The sequence below is a fragment of the Musca autumnalis genome, unplaced genomic scaffold (assembly GCF_047663935.1).
Source record: "Musca autumnalis isolate F117 unplaced genomic scaffold, ASM4766393v1 scaffold_1, whole genome shotgun sequence".
NCBI classification, from domain to species: domain Eukaryota; kingdom Metazoa; phylum Arthropoda; class Insecta; order Diptera; family Muscidae; genus Musca; species Musca autumnalis.
Window position 1 is genome coordinate 151,318,635 of NW_027411644.1, and position 20,560 is coordinate 151,339,194.

A 20,560-nucleotide genomic window follows, 5' to 3' on the forward strand; every position below is an offset into this window, starting at 1 on the left:
GTTCGGGTCTTTATTGCTATACGTCTTTGGGGAGCGTAGGTGAAGGAGCTCCCTTTCTCCCTTCTTACCCATAAGCTCAAAACATTTTCATGAAAATTTTCATAGTTTGGCACAAGACTAATAATGGGCCATAATAGTTCTTCTTCGATGTCGTCACTTGATTCCCTGATTCTCTTTTCACAATATTCCCTAAGATTCTCTCTTCTTCGTGATTTCCGATAAATTTTTATCGTTTACAGATCCCTAAAGAAAAATAAAAAGAAATAAGAAGAAAACTTTTGATTCGGTTTTAATTTTTTGGAATTTGCATTATATTTTATTATTTTATTTTGTTATAAATTGCCAAAAGACAACTCTTCAATTTTGCATACGGACATACACAGGACCGGATCCAACGGAGAACTATTTCCGTCGTAAACAACAACCAAACAACTAATAAACCAATGTAAATGTGAGTGTTGCGAAATGATTTTTTACAAAATGTTTCAGTTTATTTTTATGATTTTTATGTGTTTTTTTGTTCTGATGCAAAGATTTTGTATTCTTCGTGCCTTTTCTGGATGTTTATACGCTGATTGAAAAAAGTTATGTTAGTTCTTTTGTGACGTGTTCAATTTTCAAATCAAAGAGTGATAATAAAAAGTTGATAATACCACACACAAGAATACATAATACCGCTACAACCTGCATTTGTGGTCCTTAATTCATAAATCAGTACAATATACCAAGCTTCCCAAAACGACAACATATTTTGGGGAAACACATTGATGTGAAGTGTATAACATTGATGTTTTATTTACCATTTTTTGGACATAAGATGAATGTTGTTAAAACAGTGTTTTATTATGTTGGTATGTTTGTTCTCCTGTTCAATCTGGCTCTGGGTTTATCTCCAGTTCCAGGAAAGTAGCTACTTCGATGGGATGTAACCACAGATCCACTGGAGTTATATGAGTAGGTTTGGCGGGGTAGTTGAATATGTGCTTAGTATCGTGCTTGCCCATGCCGCATACTGGGCAGATGGCCTGGACGGTGCGATCAATTTCCGCCCAATAGGAATTTAGGTGACTGCAATATCCCAAGCTCCGATGACTGCATTCACACTATAATTGCTTATGGCCTTGGCAACTGTGTCCGTGTGAATGCTGTTCAAACCTGCCTGATATGCGTGTTGATTTCTCTCCTATATTGCTGGTCATCTGAGAAATTGTATCCCAATTTACGCATAATTCAATTTTTTCCATTTCTTGTTTTTGCAGCTTTTTTGACCACTTTCATAAGTCCCATTTTATTTTGCAAAAGCAAGAAGTAATAGAATACTATCCTCCGATCAAACGAATTTTATGTGCAACAGATTCTTCCAAAATGGACTTATCATCCTCATCTTCAAGTTCCACAACACAGGCAACAGCGAAGGCAACATCATCGACTAGTAGAAAACCTTTAAATGCGGATAATAGTTTAGAATCACTCAATAACGATACCGCCGGCAGCAATAGTCTGTATGACAGTGCAATGGATAATATGACAACATTTGTTTCCTTTACTGGTAAGTGCAATTTTGCTTCATATAAAACCAACAATTCTCATGAACACCATTTCATTTGGAAATTCAATTTACAGAGAGTGCCAATAACAATAGCAGTACATTAAATTCAACAACCAACAGTAGTACACCCATTACCACAACGTCCAGTGACAACTTTTCCCATTTGAACTCCTCATCTGCATCGTCTGGTTCTATGGATTTCGATACTACCTTGAACGGAGATTCGGAATCAGCAGCTTTATCCGATAATTTAGCAGTACAAAATGATTTTGGACCATCATACCCCGTTAACCAGCTTAACAATGATAATCAAAATGTTATTAATGCCAGTATGTTGCTCATACAGTCGGAGAGTACCGAGACTAATAGTACATCTCAAGAGGAAGTTGATCCCAAATCGAAGTTAGCTAATAAGACAATATTCAAAACGGATAATCCGGATTTGTCAATTATAGAAATTAATGAAAACTCCATTAGGGATCAGGATATAGAAAACTCTGTTTTGGTAATTGAGACGTCATCGGACGAAGATTTGTCCGAAACACTCGATCAAAAGCCAAAACAAGGTGATACAGCTCTAAATCCAGATACAACATTAGCCAACAAATCGACATCGCCTCACTCGACACCAGCTGAAAATGCAGCCGATAAACGACGCAGAAAGGCTGAAACGCTCATATATTCCAGTAAACAAAAACTAAATATAGCCATTGCAGAAGCCTCTGCTGCAGAAACTGCATCCCCAGCCTCTGTGGGTGATGCAAGTGCTGTTGGGAATGGCCCACAACCACAAACAAAACGTGAAATCAAAATTTACGATACAATCGAAGAATTTGAAAGGAATCTACCGTCAACGGTAACAGTGCTGGACACACCATTCGGTAGTAAAGTATATTTAGTTGGTACAGCTCATTTCAGTGAGGAATCGCAGGATGATGTTTCATTTGTAAGTATACAATGCTAAGTACAACTGGAATAACCTGTGTAAAAGCTTCAATACGATTTGAACGACTGACTGCTCAATCGAATATTAAGAAAAGACTTATTTTGAAAATGTTGAAATTTTTACGAATGATTTATTGCAACCTATACATTTTCTTTCACCTATACAAACGATAAAAACTTAATAGGAGGATTTGGAAGTCACTCTAAATTAATTTTAACGAAAAATAATTGAAGAAAAAAAGCTTAAATATTTCGGATAGATTTGAAATTATTAAAACGGGTAAGTCTTACAATGCTGATTGCGCCAATATATATCATTTCGCGGAAATCCATACTTCCCGAAATATAGAAGAAACCAACCCTACGATTTTGGCATAAATTTGATTTTAGGACACCTCATAGACAAGAGCAAATCTCGGGTACACGAACAAAATGTTCTTTAAAATTGAAATATATAGTCAGAAACAAATCCTGTTCAGGTAGACCCTATTACCTGCATAAATTAAGTAGATAATTACAATCAACACAACAATATCTACCTTTGATACAAATTTAATAAAAATTATGAGGTGGCATTATGTCCTAGGGCTTTTCCGATCTTTCAAAGCCGTAGGTCTTGGAAAAGCATGGATTTCCGCGTATGGTATATATTGGCGTATTCAGCACTGAAAGACCAACACGTGGTTAAATCCATTCCAAACATGCTTCTTGTGCAGTAAACCTCCATAATTCTGACGACACAAGCAGATGTACATATGTACATTAGGATTATGGCTTTTTGACTTTTTTTCTCAAAAATGATTTCCTGTAGCGGGAATGAATGAACTTTTGCCTATTAATCAATAAAATGACGTATATTCTATTCTACTAGGTGTGAAAAACTCACGCTTTGAAAAAAAAAAAATAAAAAATACTATGAAAAGAAAAAATGATTTCCTTTTACTCGAATGAATGAATGTATTGAAAAAGGTCCCACACGAACCACTATTAATTGATATGATATATGAAATAAAATAATTTAATATTTATAATTTAGTGAGAACGGCTCACTACCGTATCGTCAGATGCTTAGCAGTTTTTAAACTTCTTCAAAATATTTCAGTTGCAGACTTATGTATTGTTCCTTGAAAATTTAACTAAATGGATCAGAAATAAAAATGATACATGTTTTCCTTTCACCTGCTTCAAAAATGTGCAATTGTGACTTTTTGAAGTACATAGCTTCGCATTTGTTAAGTATTGCGGCGTAATGAAATACAATACATAAGACATTTTCGGACTTTTGCAAAGCATCTGACGATACGGAAGTCAGCCAAACAAAAGGTTATGTCATTTTGGGTCTGTCGTGTGGTTCCAAAGCTTATTTTCAGTTATATATGTATGTATATCTGATTATAGTGACTTCAAAAGTTTGTTCAAAAAAGCTCGTATACATAGAAAAATTTCCAAATGACTTTGTGAGTTTTTTTTATCGAATCACATTATAATTAAGATTTTATATAATCTTAGGTGAAAACTCATCAAAATATTATACAGGCATACGAGGTTGCAAAAAAGTCATAACCCTAATGTACATAGTAATTTCAATTACAGTTTCTATATACTCTGTATCCAATTTCATAAGTTCTGCAACCTGCGTCCACAGGAAGGCAAGTGATAAATTTCACGTGATAAATCTATAGATATAATTAATTAAAAACAAGACTAATTAAAGCTCTTTTGAGGCTAAATAAATTTTGCTGGTTGTGTGTGCTAACCGATAGATACACTATATCTTCCATAATAATTTTGTTTTTCTTTAGGTTATCCGTAATATCCGTCCAGATGTTGTTATGGTGGAGTTATGTCCATCGCGCATTCCAATTTTAAAACTCGACGAAAAGACACTTCTGGAAGAAGCAAAGAGTTTCAATTTGGCCAAGGTAATTGCATGAAATCCACAATTAATAAATTACATTATATATCATGCGTATTTTGTTTTTTGCTTATTTGTGTACTTTTAACTTTTTCAGATACGCAGCATTATCCATTCACACGGTTATATCAATGGTATATTCTTTATTTTGCTTCTCCAAATGAGCGCACAGATTGCCAAGGATTTGGGCATGGCACCGGGTGGCGAATTTCGTCGTGCTTTCGAAGAAATCCACAAATTACCCGGTTGTATGTTACACTTGGGTGATCGACCTATACGCATCACCTTACATCGAGCATTGAGAGCATTATCTCTGTGGCAGACTATGAAGTTAGTATGGCGGCTTACATCTTCGGATACCATAAGCATAGAAGAGGTTGAAGAGTGCAAGCAACGAGATCTTCTGGAGAAGCTCATGCAGGAAATGGCTGGAGAGTTTCCAGAATTTTCCGATGTATTTGTCAAAGAACGTGACTTATTCCTATGTCATTCCCTGCAAATGGCCGCATTGCCACAGCCTGCTGAGGGAACTGGTGAACCACGTCCAGTGCGTGTTGTCGGTGTTGTAGGTATCGGTCATGCCAATGGCATTGCGAAAATGTGGGGTCGTGTAGATCCGCAAATAATACCAGCCATTATGGAAATCCCACCGGCTAGTTTGAGTACCCGCATTTGTAAATACACAGTTAAATATGGTCTAATTGGTTTGACACTTTATGGCGCCTTCAAATTGTTAAAACCGCATTTGGGCCGCTTGCGTTAAGCGACAATTAAGGCCCTTCGCCACAACGCATTATCCTTGGTTCTGTTGGATCTTTTAGTTGGTAACATTCAATATCATAAATATATTTTGTTTTGAACAAATCAAATTAAAAAAAAAGAAAAACGTATACACATCATTCTTTAAGAAATTCAAGAGAAGAGATAATATTTACTATCTTATTTACAATATACATACATACATAATACATTCAAGCGTAAATATTCAATAAAAGCAACATGATCATGTCACGAAGAAGAAGAAAAATAATATGTATTCCATTCAACTTTTTAGACATTTTAACAGGAATATGTAATAAATTACAGAAACAGATTTTTATTCCAATAAATGTTAGTTCCTCTACGCCGTTTTTTTCCATTACCACCTCAAAACCCCACACCCCGCCCCGCATGTATCTTCAACAAAAAAATAATGTGATTTTGAAAAAAGTGATGTAAATTTTGAAACATTCCGCATTCGTTATACTTACATATACATACATACATCATACATATTTAATTAAATAAACATATATATGTTGCCTATGTCGTGTCCAATAATTTGCAGAGAAATTTTATGTGTAAATGTAAGCAAAACGCAAAATTCCTTAATAACAAAATTTTAATTACATAAACAAGAAAGAAAAAACAAATTCAGTTCGATATTATGTTAATAGTATTTAATTGTAAATGTTAAAAACAAACTGTACTCTAAACTCCCTCAAAATTGTAGCCTCTGTGCATTTATTACACATTGCATGTAGATTATATGTAAATGTAATAAATTTAGAATTCTAATAAAAAGCCAATCCCAACTTTTAAAATATAACTAAGAGGGATATGTTCTTGGAGGTTTTTAATATATCGTCGGTGTCATGCTTAAGTGTTTTTGACATTTTGAAATAAAGGTACCTTACAAGTTTTTGAAACATGCTCTTTTAGATTGTTTAGTCGATTTTTACCTATCTCTTATATATTCAGAGATATTCAGATGCCAATATGTTCCATATCCGCCTTGCGACACCGAAAAATTTATCATTTTGTTCCATATCCATAAAGCCTGGCGTATGGAACAAAACAACTTTGAACTTTTTAGTTCCATATCCATGTCGTTTGGCGTATGGAAATAAAAAATAAATAAAAAATAAATTGTTTTAAAGGACTAAGTTTAAAAACTGAAATATTGTACTGTTATATGAAACTACTTTTACTTTCGCTTAATTTTAACGCCTTCTCCTAACACAAAACATATAAGATAAAGGCTGACTTCATAAAAGCAGTATTTACATTGCAAAAAATGGCAATATCATAAAAGGATGAAGTAAATATGTGTGGCAACACTGACATTGTCAAAAAAGAGACGTGTCATTTTGCTGCATTCATGAACGCACACATTGCTTTACTTTTTGTAAAATTTCGTTTTTTGAAAATAAATTTATTTTATTTATTTATATTTATTTATATTATATTGAATAATTACCACAAATCCGCCATTTCTAATAGTTTCTTATGTAATTTTCCTGTTTTCTTTGCAAATGTAAGTTGGCATAACAGTACTAAAGAAAGGTCAATTGTTGTACAGTCCACTTGGAAACACTGCACAAATTCGGCAATTGCTGAGCAGTGTGATGTGTCGCGTGACATTTATGAAGTCGCGACGATGTCAATAAAAATACATGCTGCATTTATGAAGTCGCGACGATGTCATTTGACGCATCATACTGTATTTATCAAGTCAGCCAAACTAAACAAAAAATCGCGATTCTTCAATGTGACAAGTGGCAACCCCTTAAATAAATGTAAAGGAAAAAATGGTTTTTATTGCACTTCTTTTTCATTTCCCGTTCTCAGTAGCACTTCACGTAAGGGAGGTGGAACACAATTGACAAAAAGTTGGTTTGGTGAAATGTGACATAACGTGTTCTTCCATGTGAAGCAAACTGCCAAAAACACGAAAAAAAGAACTTGATTTTTTCTCGAATCAGGCAAATGGCGTATGGAGCACTTAAGCATGACACCGACGATATGTCTGGGGGTATTCTGTGGGCCTATTCAGTAACTTTTTAACAACTTTACTCATCGTTTATTTTACAACAATTTCATTTATTTTGTAGTTGTTTCAAAAACAAAAAAAAAATGGTCCGCTACAGGTGAGTATTGTGGTAATGGGTGATATTTTGTGAATTTTGTAAATGTTGTTTATGTTAATGTAGGAGGCATTGGACTTGGGAGCGTATGTCGCGGCATGTCGAGTAAAGACAGCACTGTACAAGTACATGTTACGTTGACTTCTCCGAAGAGTTGCGCAATAGGGTTATTACTTTTTTGCAACCTCGTACTCCTGTATATGTATATTTTAATGATTATATAAAATCTTAATTATAAGGTGATTCGATAAAAAAGCGCACGCACAAAAAGTTTATAAAGAGTCACTTTAAGCACATATGTATGTATGTATATAAAGTATCCCATACACTGTGGGCATGCACGACAGCATTTGTAATAGCATTGGTAAATTTTGAAGTTTTTGTCAATGTATGTGTGAATATTTTAAGCAGGATTGAAATCAAAATAAATTTTAATTTGGAAATTAACCCCCTTTCAATTTTTGAAAACAACAAATATTAAGTCTGTGTGGTTACTTCCCCAGCAAGAACTTTCTCAGAGAGTAAGGGATTTTTTATTCTCTTTTGCTAGAAAAATGTAAAAAGTAAACAGACACCTTCCCAGCAAAAACCAGCAAGCAAACAGCTGACTTGCCCGCCAATAAAGGAACCAAAGATGTTGCCTTTAATTAAAAATAAAACAGAAAATTAACCAAAAAGGATATTTCCGCTTTGCAAACTTGTTCTCAAAAAAAAAAAAAAAAAAAAAATATATTACAATTAGGCTTGCTATTTCCACAAAAAAATTGTTTTTTTTTCCGCAGTTAAGTTAAGAGTTTCACTCCTTGGCCCACTTCCTTAGGTGTTAACGGAGGTTAAGAGCCATGACCAATTACGTAGATCTAGTCTACATTATTCATCAAAAACATTGTGAATCCAGATTACAAGTCAATCTCAGCTTTTTTGAGAAATTTCGCTACAGTGGTTAGACCCTCTAAGCCTTGTGATTGCACGAAATCTTCAACGGTAAAGAAGTCGTACAACTTAGGGAAGTGCCTCCTCTGATAGTCATATTTTGCACAGTTGAAAATTATGTGCGCAGCATTTTCTTCTACTCTACACACTTCGCATTCGTTATTTTCGACGACACTCATTTTGGCTAGCGTACTTCTACAAAAACAGTGACCGCATAGGATTCTGTTCAATTGCTTTTGAACAATTGGTGATAAGTTTGAGTCTTTAAACCAAGGTTTTTTTAATAAGTTCGGAAAAATTCTATAAAAATGTGAGTTACCATTTCTTGATTTCTCGGCATATTCAACAGCCCACTCATCCCAGAGATTCTTTGCTATTTCATTGATTGCATCGCCTACCGTCCACATAAGGTCTAATCTATTTCCTTCATTAATTGCATTTTTTGCTGCCCTGTCTGCCAATTCGTTATATTTAATACCTGAATGACCTGGAATATAATGAAATTCAATAACAATATTCAGACTATTTACCTTACTAATCAATTCTTGGACAAGGAAATTCCTGTGCTTCTTATTACTTAGCGCTTGCATACCGCTTAGACTGTCAGCAAGAATGGCATATTTCCTGATATTATTCTCTTCGGCATATAACACTACTTGCAAGAAGGCTATTATTTCCGCAGTCATAGATGAAAGTCTTTTTTCCACAAAGAAAGATTTAGTGGTGTTAGAGTTAATATGTACAAAAGCTGCTCCGGTTAAATTATTGCTTACGGAACCATCCGTAAAGAACAGTTCAAAACCGGCTTCCTGTAACTTGTTTGTTTTTTCCGTGGCTAATTGGAAAATCATTTCCTGACTGGCTTCGGACTTTTTTTTACCACATTGTTAAAAAAGTTGTCGTAGATAGATATTTTACTCGCTGGACTGGAATATACTTTAGTAAGAGCCACATTATTGAGCACCGTTTCAAACTTTCTCCAGATCATAGCGTAGCTGGTATTGATTGGAGGCTTTGATTTTAAAAGATCAATGCACGGCAAATCATACGCGACCGCTTTTACCAGCTCCTTGGCTGTTGCGAGCTGGAAACGATAATGTGGTGGCAGTTCCGTTGCCATATTATATATTATTTCTACCGGCGTAGATCTTATCAGTCCAAGGGCCTTCCTGAGGTTCTCTTGCGCACAAACCTTTAACTTTCTCTCGGATTCTTTCGTCAAATTTGACAGCGCCGCTGCACCGTACTCCAATTTAGATCTCGCATACGCTTTATAAAAATGCAGGGCTCTTATCGGCTCTCACTGGCCTATAATTTTTGACTTCAGCAAGGTTTTTACCTTTCTTTGGAACCGGCGCTATACGTACCGTTCTCCAATCTTCGGGAAAATTGCCATCTATCCAAACCTTTTCCAGATGCTCAAAAAACTTTGTCCTTTCCGTTTCCATTAAACTAGATATCATTTTGTAAGATATCAAATCCGGCCCAGCCGCTGATTCTGGGTTGCGATTTTTAAGAAAATAATCCATCTCTTGTATGTCCAATTTTGGTTTTTCGTGCAACAGGTTGCCAAAAGCCACAGGTACCGGAGCCGATCCAACTAACGACGTTGATGTGATGTGTTGAAGAAACTCTTTATTCTGGTCCTCGTTCCAGCTGTTATTTAATGGTTTGACTTTCTGGTATTTCTTGATGTTTTTCATAATGCTCCATGTATTTTTGGTTGGGGGGCCTTCGGAAAGTTCGCTCTGGCATTTTTTAAAGTTTTTCCTCTTTAGCCTGGCTATTGTTGTGTATAGTTTTTTCTCTATATTACCAAGTTGAACTAAATCCTCATAATTTTTTGTACTCTCATACCGTCTTCTTAGCATAGATCGTTCTTTGTAAAGTTCGTCAACAACTGAGTTCCACCAGCATTTCGGAACATAATGATTCCTATTGTCCACAGTGATCGTGTTTTTATTGACTACTTCCTGCATTTTCCTTTGAGCCTCCTGTAGACTGTTGCCTACACTGGTGTTTGCCAGCTGTTGATGCATTTTGTTGCGAAGTAATATTTTGGTATTTTTGTGCGGCGTGCAGCTACCTTCTAATTCCATAATGACCGGCCTATGATTACTGTTTGTGAGTTTAGTGTTATCCACTCTCCAGTTAACTTTGAAACGCATGGTGTTTAGAAAACTAAGATCAATTGCCGACTGGGTATTGTTCAAAACAAATGTTGGTTCGCCTGTATTGAGACACTGGAATCCATATTTATTCAACATGTTGTTTATCACTTCGCCTTTATGATCCGTGTGAGAGTTACCCCATAGTGTAGCCTTTGCATTAAAATCCCCCGCCAACAAAGTAGGGAATTTCAAAGCGCTAATTTGTCTGAATATTTTAGAAATCATGCTACTGAACGACATCCTGTCTATGTTGGGAGGCATGTAAACCACCACTATGTTTAGCTTTTGCCTAAGATTCAACAAAGTTATTCCTATTACATCCGCATCATTATCAAAATTTATCAAAGAATACCTTAAGTTCCTCCTAGTATACACTCCAACACCGCCGTAGCCATCCGCTCGTTTTTTGCCATAAAAGTTGTAATTAGTTATATTTGTTGTTGTTTCATCACGTAACCATGTCTCCGTCAATAAAGCTATTTCTATTCTCTCATTTTCCAGGTATAATTCTAATAAATCCTTGTTTTCTTTTTTATTGATACTCTGTATGTTATACTGCATTATTTTTAACATATTAAAGATAAGATTTAAAAATAAAAATTAAGAATCTGAATTAATTATCTTCCTGAGCGCCGAACCATTTGGCAAAAGATATGAATTGGCATTGTTCTCTGCTAATGATTTCTGATGCTCCTCCATAATTTTTTTTGCATTCTCAGCCTCCCTTATTCTATTGCTGTTATTCCTTGTCATTCTTGCATAAGAGCCTCTATTATGAATATGTCTTGCAGATTCTTGATTATTGTTTATAGTTTCATTTAACACTCTTTCAACACGATTCTTTTTTCTTGCATTCAGGGCTGGAAAAGCGGCATCCATATCTTCCGCTAAAATATCGAATCTGTTGGAAAAGAAAGCAGAGTATTTATCCCTGGCTTCCTTCCTCGAGATGTTTTCCATTGTCATGATCCGTTTGAGCTGATATGCCTTCTCCCTGGCTGGGCATTTTTTGTCCCAAGGCTCGTGACTACCGTCACAATTTGGGCATGATTTTATTTCGCTACATAACTGATCTTTCTCATGAGGCATAAAACAAGTTTTACATGCTGGTACTCTTTGCTTACAGTGTTCAGCGAAGTGGTTGAACCGATAGCACTTGTAACATTGCCCGAAGGAAATGTAGTGATTAACCTCTTTCTTGTGGTACCCATACAATTTCACATATTTTGGGATCTCCAGCCCTCTGAAACATATTTTTACACGTTGGGTTGGTACTAGATTATCCTGATCCTTCCTTTTTACTCTGGTAATACTCATCAATGGGATATCGGACTCAATGGCCCTCTTTAATTCCTCATCACTGATTTCCGTAGGAATTCCGAAAATTATTCCTATTTTCGAAATGAAGTGTGGAAAAATTTTTGGTTGAAAACCCTCATTAATTATTTGTTCATTGTAAGCAAACATATTAGCGGTCGAAGCACTTTTTAAAACTACCTTGGCTCTAGCATAACCTATCTTAATAATATCGATTACCCCTTCAATTTTGAGGTTATAGACTATTCTAGCAAAATTGACAACATTGATTCCAATGCGGTCACCTTCCTTTTGTACCTTGTCTACATAGACTACATAGGGGCCTTTATGATTGTCGTCGTAAATAATATCACAGTTATTAATATTCTCTTCCTTACCACTTGACTTATCATTGGAAATACCTCCCATGTTGTTGTTGGTATTTTCACCGAGGCTATCGGATAACGGGTCACCACATTGCATAGCTACTAGTTCTCTCTGGCTTCGATTGATGTCCGCATCGCCTCTCTTCTTCTTTGCTGGTATGTCTTCGGTTTTTTTCCTCTGAATGCTGCGACTTCTGTCTCGATTTAATCTGCTCCCTTCATGACGCCTCGGCGACCTTGGAGGGCGCAAATTTTCGTCCTCCTCCATCACCACTCACACAACTGTATTTCGTTTCCACTCCCGCAGTTGTATGTATTAGTTATGAATGTTGCTCCAAACAATTAAAATTGATGAAGAATTGAAAAAAGGTAACGGGACTAAAGTCCCGTTGTTCTCGATTGCAATAAAACGAATGACAAAATGAATGTATTTGTCTCAAAATGTATTAAATTGTCTTTGATTTAATATTGATACTCAAATTCACAAAAATTCCGTATTCATTGTTTGTAAAAATCGCGCTGATAATTAATCAAATGCTTAACCGCAACTTCCGATCGGTTTCACAAAATTCTTTTACTTCTTTATTAATAGCAAACGAAAGCCACTAATTTATTTTGATCAACTTTACAGTTCGGCGTTTGGTGAAGTAAATGAAAAAAAAAAAAAAAAAATTGTTTTAATTTTCACAAACATAAACCAACGAAAAAATTACAACAGATGATTGATTGTTTTCAGGAAGAAGAAGAAGAGTTAAAAGTTCTTGCTAGAAGAAATTTTTCCAGCAAGAATTTGCAAACTCTCAGCGAAAGATCTGTCAAAATGTCTCTCTCGAATCGCTCTCTTTTGCTGGTTTTTTGTGTTAACAGACGACTTCCAGCAATAATTGGTACAAATTGTTACAAATTTTAGGGTAACCAGACACACCTATTATTTGTGAGGAAATTAAAAAAAATTGGAAAACTTCAACCCAAAATCGAGTTTTGGAGGAAAATTCATCATTTTTGGAATATGGATTGAAGGAATGTCACACACACACACTATTCAATCACACACGTACACAAGCGTTCATCGGTAGCTGTCCTGCGTTCCCATAGTGTATGGCAGGCATAACTCAAAAGAAACTTTAATTTTATCGCCATATCATTACATATATATGTATATCATATATAACTTTATTCCATATATCATATAAATTGATAGTGATTTGTGCGAGACCTTTTTTAATATTTAAATGGATTAAAAGTTATTTTTTTGCTTTTAAAGGTGCCCACTCACCTATCAGTTTGCCCGACAGGAAAAATTCCAAAAAAAAATAAAAAACGGGCAGAGCCCGGCTGGGATTGAACCCACGTCCTTGAAAATATAGGAAAAAAATGTTGGGACGGCGTGTTAGCGTTCAAAGCCAAACTCATAACTTCAAAGACAGCACAAAAAAGCATTTGTCATGAAGAAATACAATTCAACGGACAAATATCCGTTATTGTATAAAAACACATTTGAAAAACCAAAAGTTCTAGGAAAGAAGCCATTCCACCGTCGATATGTCTAAAGAGCTGCCCAACTACCAGCGAAACCGGTCACATAATTTGGTGACTATGCAGGTTCAAGTCCTTGGCTTTCCTTTTTCATTTGCAAAAATTTCAATCATCAAGCTTAACTCATTTTTGGTGGAAAATTTCGAGAATTGACTGAAGGCTTTGCTACACACTTGTCATGCACATACATACAAAAAGGGTTCATCGGCCCGACAGCATGACTGATAGGTGAGTGGAGGCCTTAACTCCTCCTTCAAACCATAGATCACACCGCTACCGCCATAAAGCCAATAAAATGGTGCAAAAAACGTGATAAAGATCCACGACAAAATGAGTAGACTATCTACGTCTGCTTTTCTTCTTAGTTAAAATTTCCTCTTGCGTTGGTTCTGTTTTAAAATTCAGGTATGTATGTAATAAGTTTAAGGGTAAGTGAACCAGTAGTCGGCAATTTAAGGATTCTCGTATCTTTAGCCGTATGTATTTCCGACTCTAAATGTCCAATCAAATTGAATTTAAGTTGTTATGATTCGTTATTTTGTGTAGTTTTAGATTATATAAACAATTTTTTTGATTATTTCTGTTCAACATGCAAAAATTACAATTTTAGTGAAATGCTGTTTTTTCACCAGTACTCGGCACCATTATCCAATAGTCGGCATGCTATGATCCAGTAGTCGGCATGTTATATTTAAATAAAGAAATAATGCATACTTTATATTTTTTCTCAAATATTTGAAAGAACAATAGCTTACGCATTAGTTATTTATACATTTCTGGTTTATTATATACATTTCTATTGATTTTACTTTAAAAAATAAGGAAATTTAAACATATTGTTTAAATAAATTAGTTCGTACCAATAGTCGTCATCTATACGTACGTACTTCAAATCATGGCTAATATTGCTTAAATTCGCTAAAGTTCCTTTCAAATTGAAACAATTTTTATTAATTAGCCTTTAAAGTAATTGTTTAGTACAGCCCTAGAAATAATTATATGGTACAAATATAAATATGTCCAAATTTTTCTTAAAAATGTACATAGGTTAGGTTGAAAAGAGGGGTGATACTAGATCACCACATGCCCATGTCGACATACGACATACACTTAAGCCATAAGTAGGCCTGTTGTGCGCTCTAATTTTGGGTTATGGAAGATTATCTTTTTTTGACTTAGTCTAGGATCTCTGTCCTATTTACATAGTCTCTGATCTTTTTGAACTCGATTGTCCTAATTTGGTCGAGTCCTGGTATAACGTCATTCCCTAGTAACTGGGTTCTCAGATTTGTGAAGGCTTGACAATGACAGAGGTAATGCTCCAACGTTTCGTCGTCCTCTCCGCATGCTCTGCATTCTCTGTTTTCTGCACAACCTATTTTGTGCAGGCGCGCTTTTAGACCTAGGTGACCTGTAAGGATTCCTGTCAGTCTACTAATATCTTTTTTACTTAGTAAAAGTAATTCTTTTGTTTTGTCCTCGTCTGGGTTTCCCCATAGGATTTTTGTGTTTTTTCCCTTCTCTTCACTACTCCAGAGGGATATATGTGCATTTTTTGCCCATGTCTTTAGTTCTAGTCAAAAAAAAAACATTGTTCCACAACATCCTATACGGGACAAGGGAGACTTCTCTCATATCAATGAGTGCACCCCGATTCATATTTATCTCAATGATATGAGACCTACTGTTTATCGCCGAGTCCGAACGGCGTGTCTTAAGACACCACTTATGGAGAAGTTTTTCAAGGCTGAAATACTCAGGAAATGTCGCCAACATTACTGAAGGGTATTTTGCTAGGCCGGGGAATCGAACCCCCGACCTTCTGCGTGCAAGGCGGGCGTGCATACCATTGCACCACGGTGGCACCTATTTAGTTCTAGTCGCGTTTTCTAGACTTACCGTGGGTTTCTCCTTGGTCCGGTATGCCCTGGTACCCATATAATGTTTACCTTACCTTAATTATTTATAGATTTAATACATTCCAAGACATTTCTAGATTTCACTGTCTTGGTTGATATAGCTCTAATAGCTGCTTTGCTTTCCGAAAGGATATTTACAGTGGTAGGCCTTGTGTGAGTATCAAACCAAAGCAGACACTCTGTTATCGCCCGGAGTTCCGCCTGCAGAATCGTGTTATGATCCGGCAGATGGAGGGAGATTTCCGGTTCCATTATATAAAGACCCAGTCCGGTTCTCCCCCCTAGCACAGCCCCATCCGTAAACCCACAGCTTCCAGCGGGAATTCTGTGCTAGAGCTCCCCCGATCCACATGTCTCTGTCAGGTATTTACACTTCACACAAGGCTACTTCACTAGTTTCAGGTATACGGTCCGCTACTACCTGATTTATAGATTCACCCGTTGTGACCTTTAATATGTTTTGGTGGCTCTTTTCGATCCACTCGCTCATCGACTTTAGCCTTGCAGCTGCGATGGCTGCCTCATACCTTACCTGAATATCTATTGGTTGTACAAACAAAATTGTTTCTAAAGCCCTAGTCGGTGTGGTCCTCATTGCTCCGCTAATGCTTAGGCAGCATGTTCTTTGGACCTTTTGCAATATTTCCACATTGCATTTTTTTTGTCCATGGCTGTCCACCATACCACAGACGCGTACGTTAGAATTGTTCTAATTACGCTTCTGTATAGCCAGTGTATCATCCTAGGATTGAACCCCCATTTTGAGCCTATCGCCTTCGCAGGTTGACCAACATATTTGGGCCTTGTTGGCCCTTTCTTGTATATGGTCTTTCCATTTAAGTTTCCTATCCAGAATTACTCCTAGATATTTAACTGTACAAAAGATATTTATTGTCTTATTTAGAAAAACTGGTTCCTCGTAGTGTCCCATTTTCGTTTTCCTAGTGAATAGACATAATTCTGTTTTTTCGGGTTGACATTCAGACCTCTCGGCATGGTGCGTTTTCATCAGAAGGCCTAGAGTATCTTCTGTTGTTTCAATCCTTTTTCCATTTCCATCGACCAATTGCTCGGTCTGTGTATGGGTTTTAGATAGAAACTTTTTAATCTTTGAGACGTCATTTACACTATCCACCTGTTCGCAGAAAAGCTTCCAGGAGTTTCGTTTGGCGTTTCTTGTTATTTTGTTGTATTCCTTTAATTTTGCCTGATAGTTGTCCCAGAATGCAGCTGCTTTCTTACGTTTGGCCCTATTATAAAGTCTGCGGACCTCCTTGCCCTTGTTACGAATTTCCCCTGTCATCCAGGGTTTTTCGTAGGCAGATTTCCTTTCTCGAAATGGACAACTTTCTTCGAACGACCTTACTAGTGCCTCGGTTAGCTTATGGACATCTCTCTCTCTCTCTATGTCCTCCTTACTTAGGCATTCCTCATCTGGTTGCCCAAGTCTTTCTTTTACTCGTTTTCCGAACTTAGTCCAATTTGTTTTGGATTTGTTTCGGAAGGTTATCGGGTTAGGCGATGGCCTAGCTATTTTAAATCTAATATACTTATGGTCTGAGTGGAGTGTTCCTCCAGGACACTCCACTCGTGTACCTCGTTTATTAAATTTTCTGAACATATCGTTATATCTAGTACTTCCTCCCTAATTCTATTAACAAAGGTTGGCGTATTCCCGGTGTTAAGTGTAATCTGGTCGTTAGTATTTAAGTAATCTATAACGGCTTGACCCCTTTTGTTAGTGTTAGTACTACCCCACGAGATGTGGTGAGAGTTAGCATCGCTTCCTACTAGTACTTCGTTACCTTCCGACGAAGGTGGTAATGTCGGGGAGTCGAACGGCAGGTATAATGATGCTAGGTATATGTTAATATTCCCCTGCTTCAATACTGTGACGTCCGACGATGACAACTCTGGAGAAAAAAGAAAACATAAGTTTTTGTGACATATAATGCAGGTCCTCGGTCGGGATCCCGTATTTGCGTAAAAAAGTTGATAATTTATATGGTTAAGTCCAGAAACCTTGTTTTTTATGGTCCAAGGTTCTTGGATTAAACTAATATGTATATTACCTTTAGTTATTTTGTCCATCAGGGCTAGTGTTGCCGTTTCGCTCCGATGGAGGTTGATATGGATGACCTCAATCATTGGTCCTCCAGTAGGTTGGCTTCTTGGGAGTCGCTAATTTCGTCTGCTCCTCCCTCCTGTAAGCCTTTTGGTAGGTTGACCTCCTGGTTGTTTGGTTTGGAAATCTCCTCCTCACCAACTCTTGCCTTTCCAATTTCGAAGAAGACCGAGTTCGAGACGAAGAATGCCTTACCCTTGGTTTTGACGAGCCCGGCTAGCGAGAGATCGTCGATCCCCATCACAAGGAGAGTGTCGTCTTCCTTCTCCTCCCTGTGGAAGACCTCTTATCTTTCCATCTTTAGGGCCTCGTTTTGTACGCCAAAGACCTCGAGCATGCGCTCCGTCTCGAGCTTGCAGCCATACCCCTTGACGTACACCGATGCTTTGGTTAGATGAGGAATTTCGTTTTTCCTCACCAGTTTTAGTCTGCCACCTTCCCATGGAGTTCCTATACTGCTGACTACCTCCCCCGAGAGCTGCAGAGTTTGCGTGTGAGTCCAGGTGGTACAATAGGAGGTCCCCCCTTAGCTCACAGACTCGTCCTTGCAGGATTTGTTCCAATATTTTATCTTTGATCGATTTCTCGATCTCCGATAAGTACTCTTTGTGTAGCCTTCCAGATCCTTTACTAGTATCGATTACTGCGTAGCACAGCTCGTCCTTGTAGTATCTCTTGGCTACCTTGGCGTAAGTCGATGGCGGCTCCGTTCCGGTTTCAGCGTCCATCTTCCACTTCTGGGTGGTAGTAGGCTTCTTTACTGAGTGCTTGGCCACCGCAGAAGATTCCGTCGTCGCGCTCACCTTCTTTTTGTCAGAACTCGCCTCTTCAGTATCATTTGAAGGATCCTTTTGGCAGTCTCCTTGGCTTTTGTCCTGACGAGGTTTGTCCTGGGCAATTGAAGGTGGGAAGCTCTTTTTCTTCTTACTGGGTTTTGCCACGCTCTGCTCCTCAGGAGACCTTGTCCTCTTCGCCGCTTCCGAAGAAGTGGAGGGACTGTCTGTGGTAACCTTTGAAGCAGCCAGCTGTTGTTCCTTCTTTAGTTTAGCCTGGTTCCTCTTATATTTCTTCCTTTGGGCCCCAGACCACTGCACTCTTTTCGTCGTGAGCTTTGCGATGCTCTCGCTCACTTCCTCTACCATCTTGTGGACTTCCTCTTTCATGGGATTTTCCACAACGGTGGTGTTCGTTTTGCCGCAGCTATCGGATTCGGAATCAGGTTCGCTACCATCATCAGATAGTTGGGTTAAGTTAATCCTCCCCCTGTGCTGCCCTTTATCCTCCTCCGTTTTTACACTAGGTTGTGTGCTTGTAGCATTACCTACGACCACAGATGCGAAGGCACCAACATCTATGGGAGATTGCTCACGATCGCATGATATCGACGGGGTGTGACCAGTGATGCCAGATTTGCCGATTTATCGGCATTTTGCCGATTTTTAGTCCAAAAAATAGAAATGCCGATTTGCCGATTTTTACCCCTAAAATGCCGATTTTTAGTTAAGGCAACTTGTTCACATAAGATTTCCGTTTTGTATGAAAATTGTGGTTGCTAGAACTAATTTGGTACAATAACAAAGACAACTACATACATACATATATCGTCAAGAGTAGTTTGATTAATAATAATAAAATTTTTTAACATATTATAAAAACAGTTTGAATTTTCTTGATTACCAAAACGTGTACTTCAGTATATACGCTAAGGAAATTATTCAAAAAACGTAATTGTCGAAAAGTGGGTTAGTGGAAATAATTAAAAACTGCACAAACTTTTACATTGAACTTTGTTGTCAGATTTTGAAGCGGTTTAATTTAGAAAATAAACTTAAGTGCCTACCTTCAGTAAATCAAAGTTTTATAATAAATGGCACAGAAGATTCATTTTTCGACATTATAAAGGAATACGAATGCTTTATAAACATAAACGATAAACATAAATTTCAGAAATTTGTTTAAAGATAAGAACGTAGAGTTGCTAGAATTTTGGAAAACAGTGTGTGAATTAATATGTGCAAATTCTGAACCATTATTTAATATTTTGTCCAAATTTATTAAACATATTTTAGTCTTGCCACATTCTTCAGCAAATGTGGATAAGTTTCTAGCTAAAGGGCTGTTTACACCATCTATCAATGTCATATGAGCTGTCATTTCTTTCACCCATTCGACATTCTCTATGTTTGTCAAAATTGACGTCATCCATACAACTTTCAATTTGTGGGTTCATACCTACAAGTGTTATTTTCGTATGACATAACCTATAAATATAAAAACAGCTGTTTTTGTCATTGTTTACATTTATTGTTGAGTTACAAATTTGCCCAAATTTTTAATTTTGGTTGAAGGAAAATGAATATCTAGCATGTTTGTTGTGGTAGAATAGGTTTTTGGGGTTATAGAGACATTCATGTTTTGCCACAAAGCAATAATTTCCAACACTGCTCCTTTCGACCAATCCATCTGAAAATAACAGTATAAACACCCTTTATTTACTTTTCTAAATACTTAAATATACATAACTTTCCATTTTCTTTTTTAAAAGATTTTGTTTTTCATTTTTTTTTTTTTGAGAATGCCAGAAAACAGCTGATAAATTTATGTTTACATACGAGAATGCCGTATCAAATAGAGCGCTCCCTAAATGAAAAATGTACATATGAGTTGCCAAATCATTTTGATAGATGAAAATTTTCATAGTGGTCACACTATGTGTACAACATTCGCAGGTAGAAAATTTGACATCTCATACGACATTGATAGATGGTGTAAACAACCCTTTAGTAAATTTAAATAAAAACAAGTGCCGAAATCGATTAGTTAGGGACTCGGTGGAAGGAATTCTCTTTAAATTAAATTAAATAAGTCTAACTGTTATG

At 36.8% G+C, this 20,560-nt stretch overlaps 1 protein-coding gene across 1 annotated transcript; it reads left to right on the plus strand.

Moving 5' to 3' along the window:
• Positions 1 to 5,997, plus strand: LOC141388447 (uncharacterized). The gene is made up of 5 exons (XM_073958364.1): positions 1 to 451; positions 1,260 to 1,549; positions 1,624 to 2,495; positions 4,297 to 4,416; positions 4,507 to 5,997. The coding sequence occupies exons 2-5, from the start codon at positions 1,366 to 1,368 to the stop codon at positions 5,170 to 5,172; spliced, it is 1,842 nt and encodes a 613-aa protein (XP_073814465.1). The 5' UTR covers positions 1 to 451; positions 1,260 to 1,365; the 3' UTR covers positions 5,173 to 5,997.
• Positions 5,998 to 20,560: the final 14,563 nt, after the last annotated feature.

Excerpts from the sequence above, each read along its gene's own strand:
- LOC141388447 (XM_073958364.1), top strand. The coding sequence starts at position 1,366 with ATGGACTTATCATCCTCATCTTCAAGTTCCACAACACAGGCAACAGCG. Across the intron at positions 2,496-4,296 it reads CGCAGGATGATGTTTCATTT|GTTATCCGTAATATCCGTCC; the intron begins GTAAGTATACAA and ends GTTTTTCTTTAG. Across the intron at positions 4,417-4,506 it reads AGAGTTTCAATTTGGCCAAG|ATACGCAGCATTATCCATTC; the intron begins GTAATTGCATGA and ends TAACTTTTTCAG.